Source organism: Alligator mississippiensis, chromosome 2 (assembly GCF_030867095.1).
Source record: "Alligator mississippiensis isolate rAllMis1 chromosome 2, rAllMis1, whole genome shotgun sequence".
NCBI classification, from domain to species: domain Eukaryota; kingdom Metazoa; phylum Chordata; order Crocodylia; family Alligatoridae; genus Alligator; species Alligator mississippiensis.
In genome coordinates, this window is record NC_081825.1 from 39126623 (window position 1) to 39147412 (window position 20790).

A 20790-nucleotide genomic window follows, 5' to 3' on the forward strand; every position below is an offset into this window, starting at 1 on the left:
GGGAAGATTAAACACCCTTTCCCCCTGTAACTTGGGTGGTACCTGTCATAACCAAATGAGTTGAGTGCCCCTGTCACAATAGAACTGCATAATCGCTCCACTTTTCTAATCTGGCATTTGGTCAAGGGGGCATGTCTAAATGGAGAATGACCAAATGCCAGTCAAATGTAAAACATGAGGGTGAACTATGCTCGGAGTGTGAGGGAGTCATGATGAACGCGCGATCAAATAGCCTCAGCCAATCAAGGGTTACATGAGGGGCGTGACCGCACGGCCGGCAGTCACAGCCTCCTGAAAGTCAGCAGATACACGGGACACATTTTGATTGGCTCGGTAGCTTATAAAAAGGGGCAGAACACAAGCACAGGGGATCCGCGCGTCAGTTTGGAGAGGCCTGACCACCCTTTCCACGATCCTGCGTCCTCGATATCCTTCCCCTTGGACACCCCCACTCGAACGTATCACTCGACTGTACCACTCGAACGTACTGAGCTCTCGTGTTGTTGTTGTTGGTCCTGTTATTGTTCGTGCTGTTGCTGCTGCTTGCAACTGTAACGTCACAAACAACTGTTAAGAAGTTCTCTGGCGAAAACTGTGAGTAAAGCCTCAAGCTATTGCATCATTTCAATTCATGTCCCTTTCGTCCCCGGGCCTGTTCGCATCTGAGGGTTAGCCATCCACCTCACGTCCCGCAGGGCGACAGTACCCAATGTTGTAGTCCCCTCTCCAAATGTAGGGAATGTTAGCAGGGCAGGTGCACTGTGGGGTGAAACTGCCTGTGGCACAGTTTTCCTCCTTCCCCCTGTAGAGCAAGGCCAGAACACATGTTAAGGCTTAACTATATACAAATTTAATAATATATAAAGGTATAGTGTTAACATATTTACAGATAAGATATAGGAGATAAACAGCTTAGATACAGGTCAATACAAACTTTCTATATACAGGTGAGAAATCAAAAGAGGTCAAAGCAAGTGTCTCATTAAAAGTCATTCAACCTTATACTCTAATGACGTGTGAAGTTCATAAAATATAAGGCGCAGGGTTCACAAAATATGAGGCACAGAAACATCAGATGAAAAAGCTAGATCTCGAAATGCAACAAAAGAACAGCCCATGTTGTGCTGGGGCAGTGGCAATGCCCCAAAGACAAGGAGAGGGAAAAGATCTCCAGGGTCCTTCAGGCTCCCCACTACCCAGCTTGAATAGCCCATGAAGACCCCTGGCAGCGTCTCCCTTTGGGGCCTTCCCTCCAGCTGCTAGCCCCAACTGACAGGGAGGAACCCCTCCTCTCCTGTGTGAATCCCCCGTCCGAGGGCAACTCACAGCTCTCTGGGCCTGATGAAGCTGCACTGGCTTCCCTGGGTGAAGCATCTCCTCCCTTAGCAGGGAAGTCCCCAGCTGCTCATGGCTCCCTCCAGCCCAGGCCCCCTCCAGGCCCTGTGCACTATCCTTGCACTGATAGCTCTTCTACGCTGCTGTCTGGCCTTATGCCAGGGGTTGGAGACTTGAGCCACCTCGTGCAGCTCCCTGGGTCTCAATCCCTCTCATACCCTCTGTGCACTGCTTGCCACACTCCCTTGTGGTAGAGCTGGGAAATGTGGCTGCTTTGCTGTTCCTTTCCTGATGAGGAGGCATCAGGCTCTTCTGGGGCAACAGCTCCACCCTGCTGGCCAGCTCTTCACAGCCCTCTTCTGTGTCCCACATTGTAGCTGCCCATGTGCCAGGCATGCTGCCTTTTTATTCTCTTCTGGGGCTCTTCCCCAGATTGAAAATGGGCAAATCAAAAGGAAGGAGCATTAGTCCCCTTTCAGGTCCAGCTCTTTACCTCATCCCTGGGTAGGAACAGGGCAAGGCTCTCCCCTGCCATCGCCTGATTGGTGGGAATGCCCCACCAATAACTCGGAGCCTTTCTGAGCCAGCAAGCTGGGCTGCTGCCAGTAAGCCACCACACCCCAGTCAAACCTACTGCTGGCTGCAACTGTGGACTACAAATCGCAGAGGCACCTGGAAGCAAGGAAAGGAAGTGATGAGCAACCATGCAGAGTCCTGGTACTGTGATTTTGGACTGCAAATCCCAGAGACCTTGGGGGCAGCAGGAAGAGGAAGCAAACACACAGCCCATGCTGGCTACATGCCAGAGAAGCTTGCTCTATCACCTCCTGGCTTCTGGCCTGAGCCACTGCAGGCCTGTGGCTTCATTACCTGAATCAAAGGTAAATGTCTGTTCACTTCTGTTTCAATTTAATCTCTGCAGCTTAGACTAACTTGCAAAGACTGAATCAATTCAGTCTTGGGCTTTTTCACTGTCTGCACTTAGCCTAAATGTTGATCTATGCTGGTTTTCCTCAACACATCTGCACATAGAGTTACGTTGCAGGCGGTACAGAAGTCTGCCTCCACCTGTGTGCAAGGTCCCTGCAGGATACTGTCTCACATGGTCTAGTGCTGAAATGTATTTGGCTGTCCTGGAGGATTTCTTAGTGTTCATCATCCTTGCTCCTCCTCAGGGTGCAGCATGCTGCAGCAGCATGCCTGTGAGTGCTTTAAAAGCCAGTGCCAAAACCCTCCCACTTCCCTGGCTGGCCCAGACTGACTTCTGACACTGAGCCTACATCATGGGCTCAGACTCTGATTTGCTCCCTCTCCCTCCCTCCCTCTTCCCCTTCCCTCTCATGCTTCAAGGCTCCAGTGTTTCCCATCCTTTTCTTTTCTTCCAGCTTTTTATTTTCTCTCTCAGCACGCCCATGTTTTTTCATAGTTTCTGTGAAAATTGTGCAATCATAATTTTGGTACATCCCTAAGTTATAATATGTGCTTTTGGTCCAGTGGTGACATAGTCTGTACTGATGAAGGGGCACAGAAGGCATCTGGGTCCATTGCAAGGCCTGGTGCCTTGGTAAGAATGGGAGTTAGGTAGCCTGTTGCTTGAGAGTTTAAGCCAGTGACTGGCAACCTTTAACAAGCTGCAAGCTGGAATGACCCAACTCCGGTTTGCTGTGAGCTGGGTGGCTTCAGCTGTGTGTCAGGAGTAGGGTACTTTGCCTTTACCTATGCTGCCATCCTTACCTCTGCCCTCCTGGTCCCTGGCTGCAGTGCAGGTGCCTTTGGAAGCTTTTTCTCATAGCCCTCCACCTCCACGCTGTAGCACACCTCCCCACTAGCTAGAACCTGTGGCTGTGCCGCATCCAGGCAGGTAAGCTAGGGGAAGGGCAGTGACATGAGCACAACTTCCAGCTGCCCGGCCCTAGTGCAGCTCCTTGCTGCCTGCCTCTGCCAGCTTTGTGGGCCAGATTCTGTGGCTCTGCAGGCCAGATCGGACCTGCAGACCATATGTGGCCAACCACTGACTTACCTTATGCATCTCTGATTTAGTTAGTTTCTAAGGTGCAAATCTACCCTCTCTTTTTAGAATCAGTCTTTGCCCAAATACAAATGCAATGATGAAAGCCACAAGGCAGTTCTACAGGGATAACTGAGCTAGCTTGGGTACTGGAAGCAGTACAACTATGCCAGTATGATGCTCTGCTGGGACTAATTTACCCTACTTCACAGCAGGCCTAATTAGATGACTACCACTGTTCAGTGTACAGAGCTGCCCCAGGTATCTCTATATGCAATGTACCAGAGAGACATACTCCCCACAGCCATTAAGGAAGTGTTTGGGCAGGAGACAGGAGGCAGAAAGAGGTCATACTTTCATAACAAGAGAGGGTAATTCCTCTTTAAGTGCAGGACCAGCCAAGATCAAAGTGCTAACAGCGAAACATTCACACTGCTGTAAAAGGTACAAGCTAAATGAGTGGGCAAAAAAATGTTGACAAGTACAAGGTAATGAATTTGGGGGAAAATAATCTGAACTATTAAGTACTCAACGATGGCTTCTCAATTAGCTGTTATGACTCAGGAAAGAGTCCTTGGAGTCATTGTAGACAGTTCTCTAAAAATGTCAGCTCAATGTGCTGAAGCAACCAAAAAAGCCAATAAAATGTTGGGCATTGTTAAGAAGGGAATTGAAAACAAAATGGAGAACATCATCTTATGCCATTATACAAATCCTTGGTGCATCCATATCTTGAATACTCTGTGCAGTTCTGGTCTCCATATTTCAAAAAGGATACAGAATTAGAAAAGGTACAGAAAAGGCCACCAAAATGATCAGGGCTCTGAGTATTTGCCATACCAGGAGAGACTAATATGGCTAGGACTCTTCAATTTGGAAAGGAGAAGGCTGATGGGGGCACATGATAGAGGTCTATAAAATCATGAAGGATGTGGACAAAGTGAACAGGCAACTGTTGTTCACCTAGTCCCAGAATACTAGAACTAGGAAGTATCTACTGAAATTAGTAGGTAACAGGTTTAAACCTAACAAAGAAAAAGTACTTTTTTATGCAGTGCAAACTTGTGGAATTCATTGCCACAGGAGGTAAAGGCAGAGAGCATAGCCAGGTTCCAAAAGGGAATAGACAAATTCATGGATGACAGACCTATTAATAGCTATTGAAAGAATAGTTGGAGATGTATCCTCTGGCATCTCTAAACCAATAATGGTGAATGCCAGAGAGAATATTGAATAGGAGATAAATCATTCTGGATATATCTGGTTCAGTGCTCTCCCTTTATAGCATCCTTTCCGCCACTATCGGAGGCAGGCTACTGGGCTAGATGGACCATTGGCCTGACCCAGTATGGCGCTTGCTACATTTTTAGGTAGTGCAGCTGTATTCATTTGTCCACTTGTAACTTGCAGGAAATGAAGCCAAACTGCAGTAATTTGCCCCTCTCATCACCCCAAATCAGTTAGTGTGTGCTCCCAAGGGATGAGCTCCATACCTCTCTCTTTATACCCATGCACATTTCTCCTGTCCATGTCCACAGAATCCAGGATGTTGTTATGGGAGAGCCAAGCAATTCTGCCCTTGCGCACACTCCTGCAAACTTTGCTTCACCATTCCCACCTAAGAACTCTACAGTACTGTGAGGCAGGGGTGTCAGACTCAACTTGGTTGGAGGGCAGCATTCCCTCCTTTGCAGAGGCTAGCAGGCTATGTCCTCCTCTCATGCTGGCAGCCCCAGAGGTGCCACAGGCGGAAGCTCCACCACTGGTAAGGCGGCTTCCCATGATGGCAGTCAATACCCTGACAGCAAGGAAAGGACACAAAAGAAGGAGACCCTGTAAGGACACACTGGGTGCATCTACACATGCAATTAATACACCTGAATTTACTGTGCAGTAAATTCAAGGTCATTAAACTTTGCCTGGGAAAGCATCTATATGTGCACCAGTGTTAGGTGCATATTTGCATCCAATGGGACCACCCTAGTCCAAGCCTACTCCTGCCCTACTCCACCCCCTTGCAGCTGCCTGGGGAGCTCCAGGCTCCCCAGGGTCCCAACTCCAGGTTGGCAGGGTGTAATGATTTAGGTCCTGCAGTGAATAATGACAACTAGGAATGAGGAAGAGAACAGACCTTTAATGATACCACAGCATGGGGTTCCTCTAGCACAGGCTGTGTGGCTGCCTCCATCTTGATTTCTTCCTACTCCCTAGGGATCATGTTCAAATTCCTTACATGATAAGACATTCCCTTGTAAGGGATTGTTTCCAAAGTCTAACCCTTATCACTACATCTTCCCTTAAAAAAATAAATAAATAATATAACCATCACAATATAACAACAAAAACTCCACAACAACATCACAGACACAACAACAATGCAAGACAAAACCACCACCACACCAAACCATCCATAACCTACAGAGGAGAGGTTACCAGCACTTCACTCTGGAGTGAGTCTTTACCACTCACTTTCCTATTCTTCAGGTCCCTTTAACTTATTCACAGACCTTTATGAACCTTTCTAGCCATTTCACCTGTCTCCTGGTTCTCTGGAGTATCAGTTCCTAATTGGAGGTTTGGGGACTCTCTGTTGGATCATTAATACCTTCACCTTCTGAGGAGGAGGAGGAACAACTAGGAACAGTTAACTGAGGCTGATCCAAGTCCATATCTCCTGCCAATGTCTGAGAACTAAGTGGAAGCACGAGTAGGTCTCAGCAATTACGTCGAAGCATGCCCCCTTGATCTGTCTGAATTAGATAAGACCATGGGTGCACTAGCTGTTTCACCATACCTTGCTGGTTCCATGTTCTTGGCAAGTAATTCCTCAGACAAACTCTATCACCTGGCTTTACTAGTGAAAGCTAATGAGCTCTTGTATCAAAGTAGTATTTCTGTTTCTTCTTCTGATCTTCTTTCATTCTCCTTATGGCTACCGTGTCAGGACTCTCCAATAGTGTTAGTAATGGGCATATTTGGCCATATCCACCAGCCCATTAACAACTGTGCTGGAGACCAGCCATTGCTCAGTGGTGTACTATGAAAAGCCAGTATTGCTTTATATAAATCCCCTTCACTGTCCAATGCTTTTTTCATTAGGTTTTTCACCATCTAAAGGAATCGCTCTGCAAGGTCATTCAATTGGGGATAATTGGGACTTGACGTGCTATGACGAAAATCCCAGTTCATGGCAAATTGCCTAAACTCTGCACTGGAGAACTGTGGCCCATTATCACTGAATATTTCATCTGGAATTCCATGCCTTCAAAATATGGCCTTCAAGCAAGCTATTACTGAGTGACTGCTAGTACATTGCAGTGTACAGATTTCTGGATACAAAGAGTAATAATCAGTAACTATTAAATACACCCTGAAGCTCCACGTAAAGAGATCAGTGCTCACCTTCTCATAGGCCCTATGTGGAACAGGGTGAGGCCTTAGTGGTTCTACCTGCTGGTAGGGTCTGAATTTCAAGCAGGTGGAACTTTTCAACTGTATTAGCAATGTCCTGATTGATCCTTGGCCAATACATCACCTCTCTTGCTCGCTTCTTGCATTTCTCAATACCTAAGTGTACTTCTTGGATCTTCTGTAGCATTCCTTTTTGGAGGCTCCAAGGTATTACAACTTTACTGCCCTTGAAAATAACTCCTTCAATGAATGAAAGTTCATGTTGGCAATTCCAGTAGTCCCACACATGCAAGTCACAGGTACTCCTGTCCTCTGGCCAACCCAAAATTATCATTTCTTTCAGGATCCCTAATGAGTCGTCTTTCTCAGTTTCTTCTTTTATGTTGTAGCCTCCTGTCCATGACTGGAAGTGAGCTAACAATCAAGTCGACATATACATTGCATCTCTGTCTCGGAGATCTTTTCTGCTTGTCCAGTAGAGGCTATTGCCCTGGACAGCACATCTGCTGTAAACAGAAACTTGCCAGGTGTGTAGTTCACAACTAAGTCATACTTCTGCCTTGCAGAGAAGGTACTCACAGAGGCTCTTGTTCCTTGTTGCTCGTATCTTCCAGACCCTGAATTACCACCTTTCTGCTAGGGATAATGCTGCAGATCAAGCCAACATTCCCCATTCACCACTTCTGACACCATGTAATGATTTAGGTCCTGCAGTGAATAATGACAACTAGGAATGAGGAAGAGAACAGACCTTTAATGATACTACAGCACGGAGTTCCTCTAGCACAGGCTGTGTGGCTACCTCCATTTTGATTTATTCCTACTCCCTAGGGATCATGTTCAAATTCCTTACATGATAAGACATTCCCTTGTAAGGAATTGTCTCCAAAGTCTAACCCTTATCACTATACAGGGAGTATGGGGTCAGGCCTGGGCTCCAGGTGGCAGGGGGAGTGGTTCCTCACTTGGAGGGCAGCTCCCAGCCCCATGGAACTTGGGGTTGGCTGCAGCCAGCACTCTTGGGAGGAGTGTGTGTGGGTCTGAGCCACCAGCTGGGAAGGCAGGGCAGGTGGTGCCTGTACCATACTTGTCCTTCCTTCCCCTTGGAATTGCAATAGAAGCAGCAGTGGGGCCCAGAGCTTCCCCACACTGTGTGTCCTACAGCTGAGGGGGAGGTGCTGGAGTGCAGGGCAGTAGGGACAAACGCAGCACCCCCAGAGCTGGGAACTGCCCTCTCATCGCTGAACAGTCAATCCCATCCCCAGCTGGGCTGTCCCAGCCCGTTCCCCTGCAGCATCTGGTATAATGGCAGAGCCCAGCCTGACTTGTCACCAGCTGTACCTGGCTCTGGGGCTTCTGTGGAGCAGGGGTCTTGCTGATGTGCCTCTAGGCCTGCTTCTCCCTGCACAATTACTATACCAGTGAAGGGCTGCTCCCAGTACAGCTGCAGAGGTCTTGGCAAGGAGCAGGAAAGCACTGGTGTGCCCAGCCCCCCTGTATCCCCATGCCTGCCTGCTCCTTGCTCTCTGCCATGGGCTGTGCATGAGGGCAGTTCCCAGTCCTGGGGCTGCTGCGTGGTCCCTGTTGCCCTGCACTGCAGCGCTTCCCCCTCAGCTGCAGGACATGCACTGTGGGGAAACTCTAAGCCCTACTGCCACTGCGATCACAGCTCCTGAGTAAAGGAAGGATGGGTATGGTATGGGTGCCACAGGCCCTGCCTCTCCAGCTGGTGACTTGGACACACATGCGCTCCTCCTGGGAGCACCAGTTGGAGCTAACCCCGAGGTCCGCAGGGCTAGGAGCTACCCTCAGAGCCAGAGACAGCTTCCTCTGCCCCCTGTAGTTTGGGGATTAGCCAGGCAACAGTGTGGGCTCCTGCTGCTTGAGCTGATTGAGAGCAATTTGGTCCTGGTCAGTGTCTACATGTGCACTAATGTACATTTTCTTAATGTGCCGTTTTTCTAGTTCTTCTATGTAGTCTAATGTTCAGTTTGCTAGTACCAATAATGTAATGTGCAGTAATTGCTGTACATGTGTAGACAGTAACACTTTACCAAACATTAGATTACTCTAATGCACAGTAAAGCATCTCGTGTAGACATGCCTACTGTGTGTGAATGAGCAAGTGTCAGTATGTTGTGAGTGTGAGCATGAGTTTAAGAGAGACTCTGCAGGAACAGGCATCCCACCAGGACCAGGCACCGCTTCTCTTGCTTTTCCCCAGACCGGGATCATCCTGACCTGGTTTCAGAAGGCACAGAGCAGGGAAGAGGAGATGGCTGCAGCAGGATTTCAACCCAAGCAGCAAAGGGGACAGAAACTCCACCACTGTAGCCAGATTCCCAGCTTCTTCTGGAGTGCCAGCAGCTCCACCAGCACCATCGGCAGAAGCCCCTTCACCATGACCAGAGCCAGGGCTGCAGTTACACTTGTGGGGCTTCCCATGATGGCAGCCAGAGCTTCAGCAAGAGTGGGGGAGCAGCACTATAGCTTTGGCTGTCATGATGGAGTTTCCTGTGGTGGCAGTCAGTGCCCTGTTCTTTGCCAGGAGACAGGCAGCTCCAGCAGCACTGTAGTAGCCAGAGCCTGCTGAACTGGGTATTTTGTCCTGGCCTGGCAGCTGTAGCAGGGCTTCTGCTGACAATGCTGCTTAGTGCTGCACTCCCTAAGGTGCTAGCAGCTGCTGTGGGAAGCCCCACTGCCACAGCCAGAGCTGGGGCAAAAGCCTGCTGGCTGGATGACCAGGGTCAGTGGGGTATGACTATGACTGACACCCTGCTGTAGAGTATTCCAGCTCACTAGTAAACCTGAACTTGTTTTCCACAGGTTCTTATGTAGCTACAACTATGCCAGCCTGCTTTGCTTTCTGAAGTCTTCACCAGGGTCTAAACTTCTTTTGGACCCACAGTGAGAAAAAAGGCAAAGGGCCAAGGAGCAGACAGGAGAGCACCAGTTGCTTTAAAAGGTGGAAACTTAAGGCCTAATATGGAAGGGGACACTACAAAAGCAGTGGTATAAAAGTTGAGGCATAGCACACTGTGCAAGTCTGTCCTTGTTTCAAAGAAAAATTGGCAAGGCTAATGGAAACTGCTATGCCAAAATAATACAATGTTAGGTCCTCCTGATCTTTCCTCCAGTGCTTTCTTGGCTAACTTACAGAAAGGTCATTTGCACATTATGCAAGCTTTTAAATGAAAGGCTGAATAATGAAGAGTAAAATACAGGCAACCATGAGAGAAATAGGCTTTTGGGATGCCCATAGGTTCTTTCAGAATCCTCAGACAAAAGCCAAGCTATTCTGGCAATTTGCTTTCCTGAGTTCTCCAGTCCCATTTTCTTTAGGAAATTCCCCTTTATTCTCTGAGGGGAAGAGCACTTCACTTAGCTTTGCTGCAGTCCTCCAGGTCTCTCAGATCATCCTCATTACAACCTAATGGCCTGCCACATGCTTCCCACTTGTGATGTTCTTCAAGGAGAAAACCTGCAGCAAGCATCAGGGGTTCTTTACATTTCCTTTTAAGGCCAGCTTTTCAACTGACATAAAGCAGGGTAGCACCACTGAAAGCAGTAGAGCCATGCTGATTTACAGTAGCTGAAGAGCTGATCCTCATTTCTCAACTCTCATCGTAAAATAGTTTATAAAACTCACCCATATCTCAAAAATCCTCCTTCTGAAGCACAGCCTCAGAACATCATCTCCCAGTATATGAAGCCCTCTGGAAGGGATGACATCAGGCTTAATTAGGGTCACTGTGTAACTTTGTGTTTTAACCTGCTTGTGTGCATTCCCCAAGAGTAAGCCAAAAAACAGCCATTTCTCTGCAGTTAGTCGTAGAACAGACTGGTCTCCAGAATCCCTTATGATGCTGGGAGAAATTGCTTTTCAAACCCTGTTCAATCATTCTGTATATTTAAGTAGAAATCATTTGCTTTTACCATAGTGGGAGTTAACCAAACTTCAGATTTCCTGCAGCTTGTTGGCTTTTTGTACAACTTACAGAACACTTCCCCCATTACAGCATTACAAACTCTCTGTTAATCTCATACTACTACTGCACTGTAGGTACACATTGACTCCATTGTACAGATGGGAAAGGGTTGGACTGAGTGATGGGAAAATTGCCTCTGACTGAGATGCCATTACAGCTGCAGAAGTTCCTGCCGGACAGACCTGTATTCCAGCTGCACCTTTCTGACTTGTCAGAGCTTCCATCTGATATTGTTACCCTCATCCTCATAGTATGGGGGTAGCATAATACCCCATCCCAGTACTTAATACTACTTCCCTCCTTCACAACACCCCTATGCGGGAGGGAAGGTACCATCAGCCCCACTTTACAGATGGGGAACTGAGGCACAGAGATAACGTGACAAGTCCAAAGTCACAAAGAAAGTCTGGGGCAGACCAGGGAATGGTCTGCAAAGTCTCAAGCTAATGCTCTGACTACTTGACCATCCTTGCTCTTTGATCTCCTTCAGATTCTCTCTCTCTCTCACACACACCAGCTCTCCCAAAATTCAGCAACTGTGAGCTGCATCCAGCAAGTTCTGTTGGCTTGCTAACAATTTTTAAATATAATGCCATAGACCACATCTGTGCCACTGGTGCCACCAAATCAGGAGGACTTTCTCTATAGTTTTTTCTCCAGCGTAGAGAAGGCTCCAGAGTTGTTGCTAACTCTCCAATCTCTGCAGAAATTCCAGCTCTCAAACTGAGCAGAGAGATGGGAACAGAGCATTGACCCCATGTTCACTGCACAGCACAGTACAGTGCTTCTTCCCAAGTGGTTCAGTTTTTCAGTAGAGGCCAAGTAAACATGAATCTAAATTCTCCCCAGTCAGCATCTGGGAAAAAATCTCCTTCTGTGCCTAAATCCAACATTGCATAACTGAAAAATATTTACTCAAAATACATTCTTTTGGAAATAATTTATCACTTCCACAGACAGCTATTGCAACAGCACACAGCCTGAGGACCAGAGGTAGAAGCAAACAGAGCAAGCAAACAGAGGACCGGGATAGAAGCCGGTTCCTACTGTTTTTATTGAAAAACAAAAATATTAAAAACCATGCCAAGTTTTAGAGCTCTAGTTGTGAGCTTCAGATTCTGTAGTCAAAATAACTCAGTACGTGTTCATCTCTCATTAACCAACTGTTACAATTGTGTCTAATGAAGGAATAATGCATCATCTAGCAACATTTCTTCTTTGGCAATCCCTCACAGTTAAGGATGATTGTCTTCCATGGCTGTTTTATCTGTGTGTCCAAAGATGGCTGACGATGCCTATCCAGGATCGACAGACTCTACTGCAGCTCGGACATGTGTTTCTGTGTGGGGGGGGGGAAAAAAAAAACTAAAAAACCAACTCTGTTATGATCAAGAGATTAAGGTGGTTGAACTGTCTAAACAACTCTGATTGCAGTGTGATAAAAATTTGTTCCCCTCCTTCCCCCATTGCAGATTGAAGGACATTTGTTCTAGCTAAACACATGAAATCATAAAAGGAAAGATGAATTAAAAAACTTAATAACCTTAATTTTTTTGGAAAGTCAGCCAGGACTGAGAGCAAGCTTGCTTCACCGACTGAGGAAAGGACAAATTGTTTACCCTTTCTAAAAAGTAACACCAGCCTCCCCCCACCCCCTCCATACTGACCACTCCCATAAACCAGTGTTACTTAACTTTTACATAAACAAGCAGCTCTTAGAAGCATCAACTTCAGAGAGAGGACTGGAATTTGGACTGGATTGATGACTGTTTGAGAGCAGAAACTGCAAGCAGCTAGAGGAGTTTCTGGAAAATCTTTGAAAAGGTAGGCAACAGCCTGGATTTTTTTTTCTTTTTCCTTAAACAAGCTAGCTGCAAATGTGTGGCCCAAAATAAGTCTCCTTGAAGACTGTCCTAGTGGGATTTGGCTTAGATAAACAATTCGCCATACTAATTAAAACAAAAATCAATTGAATGAACTTTCAGGTGATTTGATTTCTGTAAGAAGGAAGCAATTGAAGTTCTCATCCGAAATATAAACTTCAGGTCTTTTTACAGTCAGATTTGATAGTCTGCTTATGTCTAAGGAATATGTGCAATGATAGTCTTAGTTCAATTTTGATTCATTATAGTAGAAAGAAATTTAGAAGCAAGCCAGGACAGTAGTCATGACCACACTGTTTGGCTGTTTTGCTCAGCAATGCTGTAGGCTAATGGTGTGCCTAGCCACCGCTGCTCACTTTTCACTTCCACTTTGCATTAAGAGTTGGTATAGTTCCCAACCCCCACTATTTGTCTTGGGAGCCTTTTGATTTGAAATGGCCATTTTGGGCAACACCTGGGTAAATGGTTGTAAGTGAATGAAGGAAACAGGATACCCAAAAGGCTCCTTCCAGTTCTGTTTCTTACATTTCCTATATTTTTGTAGGTTCTGAACTGCCAACATGTTTCTATCCCTTTGTCTGGTATCCGTGGGGCTGTTCCTATCCTTACCTGGTGTTGTAAGCGGAGAATTGGAGCCTGTTCCTGAAACAGAAGGCCTGTTTCAAGAATTACGGAAAAAAGTGAATGACTTGTGGCAGAATTTGCTCTACCCACAATTTATCAGAGACAGTGACTGGACGGCTTACGCTACTTGTGAAATGAAGCCCAGCTCCAAATTAGATGCTGACAAACCACAAGTGACAGGACAAATCTTGTTCAAACAGTCCTACCCAATTGGAAAGCTAGAAGCTTTCTTTGACCTGGATGGGTTTCCATCAGAGAACAATCAGTTGGGTAGGGCTATTCATATCCATAAGTTTGGAGACCTCAGCGACGGCTGTAACACTACTGGAGGACACTATAACCCCTTCAATGTGAACCATCCTCACCATCCAGGGGATTTTGGCAACTTCTACTCTAAAGAAGGCAAAATTAGAAAATACAAGTCAAACCTGTCTGCTACTCTGTTTGGCCCATATACCATTATGGGCAGATCTGTCGTTATTCATGAGCAGGAAGATGACATGGGCAAAGGTAACAATAAGGCCAGTTTGGAGAATGGAAATGCGGGCAGACGTCTGGCTTGCTGTGTCATTGGGATATGCGACAAGAACATGTGGGAGAATAAATTCTCCAAGTTTGTAGAAAGGAAGAAAAGAGGCTCACAAAATGAGCACAGAAGCAGGCCCAACTGAGGGCCTGAATACCAGCTCTCTCCAAGGCAGCCCAGAATAGATTTAGTCTATGCAGTTGTTGCTAAGAGATATGGCAAAAGATTTCCCATTTCCATTGGAACTTGGCTCTGTTGTTCTCTAAGAAATGCATGATGGTATGTAGAGCTTTTCCCTTCTGTAAGCAGATTAATAAAAACAGCATCAACACAACATTGCAATGTATTCTTTCTTCTTAAATGTAAGACTCCCACTTACGCAGCTCTGAAGTTTACTGCATCCCAGTACGGGCAATAAGATATCAAGTTAATGAAATCAGAAAAGGATGTTTCCACTCTAAGGGATCACAAGCTAAGGAGTAAAGGAAAAATAGCACAAATAAATGAGAAATTGCTTTTGACTTGATGCTTCCCATCCGGATAGTATTTTCCTACCCATCTGAAAGGTATAAAGATTTCTGTGCCATCAACTATTTTGGGCAGCGAGCCAGTAGAACTAGATAATGGCCTTCCCCTTCAGATTAGGTGAAGTGTAGACATTATTTCTATTTTTGACTTCAGATCCATTATAGTATTCTTACTTATATTTGCCCTTTTTATTCTCCTACATGTATAAGCGTCTTAACTGGTTTCAGTTAGCTATATGTTTATGGCTGAGTCATGCTGTTTACATTTGAAAGCAGATTTATAAGAACCATTCTGGCTTTTTATTTTTTTAAATAAAAAGCCAGTTTGAAAGTGTTTACTGTGTAGATAATGTACCTAGTAAAACTTATTTAATGCCACTGACATAGCATAGACAAATTAAGTTACAAATAGATGCTATACAGTATTTTCAAGATAAAAAGTAGGGTGCATATTCATACACAAATATATGTGGCAAATTAGTCTGTTCAGAGCGCAAGCACTAAATGATAGTAGAAAAGGCTTTCAGTTTAGACAGGATTTGTTTGGTTTTGCCCTATACAAAAATCAACATTCCCTTCTGTAATATATGATCACAAATTAATGCATATCCCACTGAAATGCAACATGTTAAGTCATAATTAAATGTTATCCTATACAAAATCTCTCATAAGTAGAAGATAAAGAAAGAATCAGAGCAGGCAAATACATCAGGAAATGCTTTTCTTTATTCCAGGTGACAAAATATATATTTATGTAGTTTAGTCATGTTACAGGATGATTGCAGATTGCAACAAAAGAAAGGTTTGCAAATAAATAAAAAGTGCATCTCTTTTTAAATAAAGCTATAAAACAGCAGCTGGTAAAAAATCCCCATCTTTTTTAATTTTAATAGGCGTTCAACGTAATCTCAGCTAAGATTCTAAAATACATTCCTGAGCTCATATGGATTAAAGAAATTCTGATTTCCTTATTATACAAATTGCCCTTTGCATAAAAATAGCTGCATTTAGAAAGGAAGCAGCTTTTAAAAAATGTTTCTTAGTCTGCCATTTTCACACACTTGTGTTTTACAGATTCATTGAATACCCTTTCTGAAATAGCCACAACACAACAGTACCCTTAAAGTGCAACCTGTTCTTTCCAGTTAACCCATGGATTTGCTATTGGTCTCCATTACAATTTTACTATCTCTTAGAAGCATACAAAATAAGGGAAGTCGCCCAAGTGTTACCATTAATGATAGTGGAGTCTTAAAAAAAAATCTCTGAAATGTTGGCTTTGACTCCCCTCTCTCCCTCCCCAATCCTATTATTGATAAGGTTTGTGGCTGAGTAAGCCTACCACAAGACACTTTTAAAATCTTAGAGAAGGAAAGCATGTCTCAACATGGAAAACAATGAGCAACTCCACAAAGACAATAGTTACACTGTTATCAGAAGCGCAGGGACACCTTGGGCAGGGAGGTGGGTATAGGGGTATGCTGACCACTGTGCACCACAGGGGAGGAGGGTACAGAAGGGGGAGATGCGGGCGAGGGGAAGGGAAGGCTTGCATTCCCAGGCTAGTGCTGCCACTGCTGCTTATACAACAACAACAGTAGCAGCATTACCTCTGCTCCTTGACTGAGCCCTGTGGCTGGGCTGTCAGAGCTGACTGGTGCCTCATTTGCTTTCTCCCCCCGACCAAAGACATACATTAGGCACAGGGTTGTGACTGCTCTTGCAAAGGCTACTGAGGGGCAGGAGGAAGGGGAATGCACCATTCCGCTTGTTCCATTCACCCCCTGCCCCCTAGATGCACTGCTTGGTATGGTGGTACCCTGCTCAGCTCCTCTGGCTGGGCAGAGGCAGTGCAAGTCCCATGGGGGGGCCACAACTTTGCATCCGGAGCTGGCGCCCTGCTTGTCCACCCTAGTTACACTACTGACCAGCACAGCAGCAACTTCAACGGAAGGAGAATAAAGACCACAGTGTACAGTCAATTGTATGTTAGTACAAACAAATCTTACTTAAAAGAACGGTACATATGAAAAGAGCACAAGCTACACCGGACTCTGTCAGGAGAGGCCGGTAGTATAGTACTGAAATGAGGTCTACTTGGTGGTGCCTGGCTAGAAATGATGGCAAAAGAACAGAAATGGAATCCACGTGGGAGGAATGGCATGAGGTTAATCCTTAAGAAAATTTAACATGCGGGATGACGATATGAGTTCTCTTTCAGAGCTGCTCATCTGCCCCCCCCCCCCCCCCAAAACAGAAACAAGATAACATTTCAGGAACCAAAGACAATTGCATAGATTTCATAGACATTAGGGCTGGAAGGGACCTCAGAAGATCATCGAGTCCAGCCCCTGCCACAGGGGCAGAAAGTCAGCTGAGGTCACAGGATCCCAGCAAGATAAATGTCCAATTGACTCAATTTGTGGACCTTACTCTTCTCTCATAGGCCCCAGCACCACCTCCATGTAACATTACTGTTCATTTGCAGACTGATCCAAAAAACTCACAGAAGTCATGGAAAGACTCTCACTGACTTAACTGAGCTTTGGCTATGGCCCTGTTCCATGTGGAGGAGACTCAGGGACACGAATTCTATCCCCATTACATTACATAAGGAGTGTTATATAACAGTTTATCATCATTTTTAAATTTCCAGAAAGCCCCAATTTTGGCTGCATTTTTGTCATATCTACATTGGCATTGAGCTTTGGACCAAAGCAAGCTGCAATGAAAGATGGAAGAAAATAAACTCCTTGGAATGCCTGCAATATTTCAATGATTTCAATGTGGGGCTTTTTCTTCAGGCCTGTCACCATTGTTGTATACTTGATGTACAGACAGACAAGCAAAGTTCCCATGAGATAAGGAAGGGCAGAGCTTTAGACCCTGTCAGCTGTTCCACGGTAACAGCCTGTGCGCGCACACAGCCTCAACTAACCTGCAGCAACCTGCTCCCACTATCACCGAGTACAAAGCTAGTTAACTGTTAACTGTCACTTACCTTGGGTAAGAGCATTCACATGGGTAGTTACTACGCATTGTAAATTCCTTTCCTTGTTTCCCCTCCATAACTTATTCACATGCCCTCAGTAATGTAGACTGGGGTGGCCGTAAGCAGTACAAGCAGCTTGTGTGTGTGCCAAATGGCAGAACAGGGAGGGGCAGGCAGCACAGAGACAGAGAGGTCAGGAGGGAAAAAGCAGAGCAGCAGATCAGGCAGGGGGAAGGGGATGGAGACAAACTCGGGGAGGCTATGGGACAAACTTATGGCATGTCTGCCAAATAAGTTGGCCCCCACTGATGTAGACAGTCATCATTAATAGCAACAGCATAATCACCGTTCAACTCTTCTCAGTCTTTGGGTTAGGATGAACTTAGATTAGAAATAAGGGAAGAAAGCTTCAACTTCTTATTCTTGCTTGCCCCTAGAGTATTTAAATGTAAAACAAGCAAGTCTGGTTTCAAAGGGCTGTTTTTTATACCAGTGAAATGCCATACCAGACCCTTTAAATACAAAGGAGACATGGTAGAGGAGTGCTGCAAGTATTCCTTTATTGCCTGAACATGGTGGCAATGACAGAGCAGTCAAACACAGTAGAGAAAGGGTTACACGCATGCTCCCATTAGGGCGAATGCATAAAAACACAGAGGCAGGTCACATTTTTCAGTGTCCCATCATTCCTTATATTCAGATGTTACCATTAAAAACAGGCTTTCTTCTGCCGAATACAAACTGCTCATGGAATTAAACACCTTTGATTATGGCAACACCTGCTAGCTCAGCTTCCACATACAGAGAAGCGTGTCAGCGTTCCTAATATAAACCCTGTTTTTCAGTAGCTGACAAGTGGGCTGTAAAAATTTGCAGCTGGCAGATATTTGTCAAACGAGGACTCAATCTGGGAGGGATTTTCCTTTTTATTAGTAGCATTTTATTAAATTTGGTTTAATTCTCTCTGATTGGTTTCAAGTTTCTAGGAGTGAAAAATGAATATTTACAGACAATTAGGTCCCAAGCCAGCAGAAAAATTGCCTCTACGGCTGCTGGCCCATAGGATCTTCACAGCTGCAGACACTGTTCCTTCTACAACAGGAGAGGAAGGAAGCACCCTCCCCTCCTCCAACAGCTGCTATCACCAACATTAAGCATTGCCTTGAGGCTGCCTTTCTTGGAGGAGTGGCATAGCTCCAACATCACTGGAGATCTGGAGATTTGCTCTAAGGAACCCCCTAACATTGAAATGTTTTTCTGAGGACTGACTAACAATCTGGGAAGAAAGTTAAGAGGGCCACTGGGACTCAAATTACTCCATCACTATCCCAAAGAGGTGGTAAGCAGATGTGAACAAGAAACACCGCCCTCCTTCCAGATAGAAAAGTCCACTTTTCTTTAAAAAAAGAAAAAAAAAATGAAAGTGTGGATAGACTTAGATTAACTTTGTTTCCTGCCAAAGGGCCAACTGCCCATGCACTGTTTCAACTCCTGAGGGCAGGAAACATACACTTCCATGAACTGATACCAAGAGTATGGCAGGAGGACAAGCCTATGCCTCTTTCCCCAATCAGCTCTGCCATACCTCCTAGAAAGGAGTGCGTTTTTCCAGGGAACCTTCCCTTCAATAAAAGACAGGACTTCACAGCTGTATCTAAAACAAATTTTCATGCAGTTTCCAACGTGAGCGGAGGAAGGAAAAATTTACACTCTGTAGAAGAAATGGAGCTTTGAGATGAGGGAACTGTATGTGCTGGTTTTGTTTTTAGAGCAGATCAAATGCTGCTCTCCTAAATGCTCACTTGCAGCAACTACATTCAGATAGGGAACAGAAGTTTAGAAAACAAATAAAACCCTGTAAACCTCAAAATTCTTTTCAGTTTAGAATGACAAATCTCCATCAACTAAAAAAGACATTTCTAACCCTTAAAAAACATGTTCTGCTGCCAAGAATATACATACCATTGAGATCCAGCTAAGACTAGATATGATAGAGCATAATGGTGGGTCTCCTGACCCCATTATTCTCAGTTATGCCTATCCACCTAGAAACTTTAAATCACTGTAAATACTAGAAGCATGATGAAAAAGCCATCAGCTTCAAGTTCTCCCCATTACATATTTACATTTTTTGGTACAGTATAATCACTATTAATAGGGAAAAAAACCCTTTTTAATAGACAATTGTTGACAAACTGATGTAAAAACCAACTCTACGGCAACACTGTTTCAGCGAGTACCCACATTCACAACAACACAGCGTGCACTGGCAAAGAATGACAGGAGATGCTTGAGGGCTTGGACTTCATACCTCAAGCCAAGCTGTTATCCAGTTATTCAGTTTTCAGCAGGATCTGATGGTCTGTCACTCTCTGGTTCAGGGGGATGGTCCAAGATGTTATTTGTGCGTGCAGCTGTAGCAGTTACATCTCCAAGTCCTTCGGTATCCAGTGTCTCACTATTTTCATGCTTTTTCTCATTCAGATTTTCACAAACACTCTCTGAGATTTCATAATTGTCTTTCAGGACTTGCTCAGTCTCTGAGCTGGAGGCTTCTGTGGGGTCAAATGAATCAGGGCTGGATAATGGGGACTGTCCCTCAGATGAACCACTGAGCTCTGGTTGGCCCCTTGGACTCTGGCCCTCTGCTGGACTTCCTGTTTTGCTCCCTCCGAGTTCTGTAGCTGCTTGTTCTTCTGTTAATTTTATTATTTCACTTCCAAGTCTGTTTATATCTTCTTCCTCAGAAGGTAACTGGGGTAGCGAGGGGTGAAGATGCTTATTTTGGTTACTGTTATTTAGATGGGCTTCAGAAACCTCAGAAGATTCCTTTGGAGCTGTCAGCTTATTTGTAACAGTGCAAGTATCATCTAGTTCTCCCACTGCTTGTGCTATAAAGGAAACAGGACAGCAATACACTGATTAGTCACTTGAATTTGTATGAATGGGGCTGACAAAGAAGGCCAGAGTGACAATGTTGATGTAAGTAAGTTTGTGAAATCTGAGTGGCCAAACACCATGGTAAGAGATTGATTTGAATAAAATATCATTGTGTACATATCTACACTGACTCCCTGTCCCATTCTTCAGAGATCAGAACCAGAAAGTTATCAAGCCAAGCTCATTCAGATTGTCTTCCTTTTAGAGAAGTGTGACTGCTGTAAAGAGATGCTGGAGCTGATGAAGGCTGGCAGACAACATTTAGGGAAAAGATCATACTCTCTGAAAAGCTCGTGGTTGTACAATTTCTGGTTAGAGATAAGTAATAGAACTAGAAAATGATACTCTTCAAATGAACCTTTCTCCAATAAAGAATAACCTTATGGAATTAGTCTGCAATAGATTTTGTGGACAACTTCAGAAAATGTGCAACTTCTGGTAACAGCATAAGGCAGGGCAGCAGTGGAAAGACATGTTAAATGTACCATTACAACAACACCTCAGAAAAAGCTCTTCATAGGAGGCAGAATGTAGAGGTGAACTTCTCTGTACCAG

At 45.0% G+C, this 20790-nt stretch overlaps 2 protein-coding genes across 5 annotated transcripts in view; one reads left to right on the forward strand and one right to left on the reverse strand.

Annotated features, from left to right (window-relative positions):
* The first annotated feature begins 12426 nt into the window (after positions 1-12426).
* On the forward strand, positions 12427-14110 carry SOD3 (superoxide dismutase 3). Its single transcript, XM_006260427.4, has 2 exons — positions 12427-12567; positions 13171-14110. Exon 2 carries the CDS (start codon positions 13187-13189, stop codon positions 13919-13921), a length of 735 nt encoding a protein of 244 aa, XP_006260489.1. The 5' UTR covers positions 12427-12567; positions 13171-13186; the 3' UTR covers positions 13922-14110.
* A 901-nt stretch (positions 14111-15011) lies between these two features.
* CCDC149 (coiled-coil domain containing 149) overlaps positions 15012-20790 on the reverse strand; it is a 93821-nt gene continuing 88042 nt past the window's right edge. For 3 of the 4 annotated variants that reach the window (XM_019480239.2, XM_006260428.4, XM_019480243.2), the window contains exon 12: positions 15012-20186. In XM_019480239.2, the coding sequence (XP_019335784.1) occupies positions 19633-20186 (554 nt within the window). In that variant the 3' untranslated portion in view covers positions 15012-19632. The remainder of the gene's footprint in view (positions 20187-20790) is intronic. The other variant, XM_019480240.2, reaches the window with a different exon arrangement.

Bases quoted from the DNA above. Each gene is read 5' to 3' on its own strand.
- SOD3 (XM_006260427.4), top strand. From the start codon at position 13,187: ATGTTTCTATCCCTTTGTCTGGTATCCGTGGGGCTGTTCCTATCCTTA.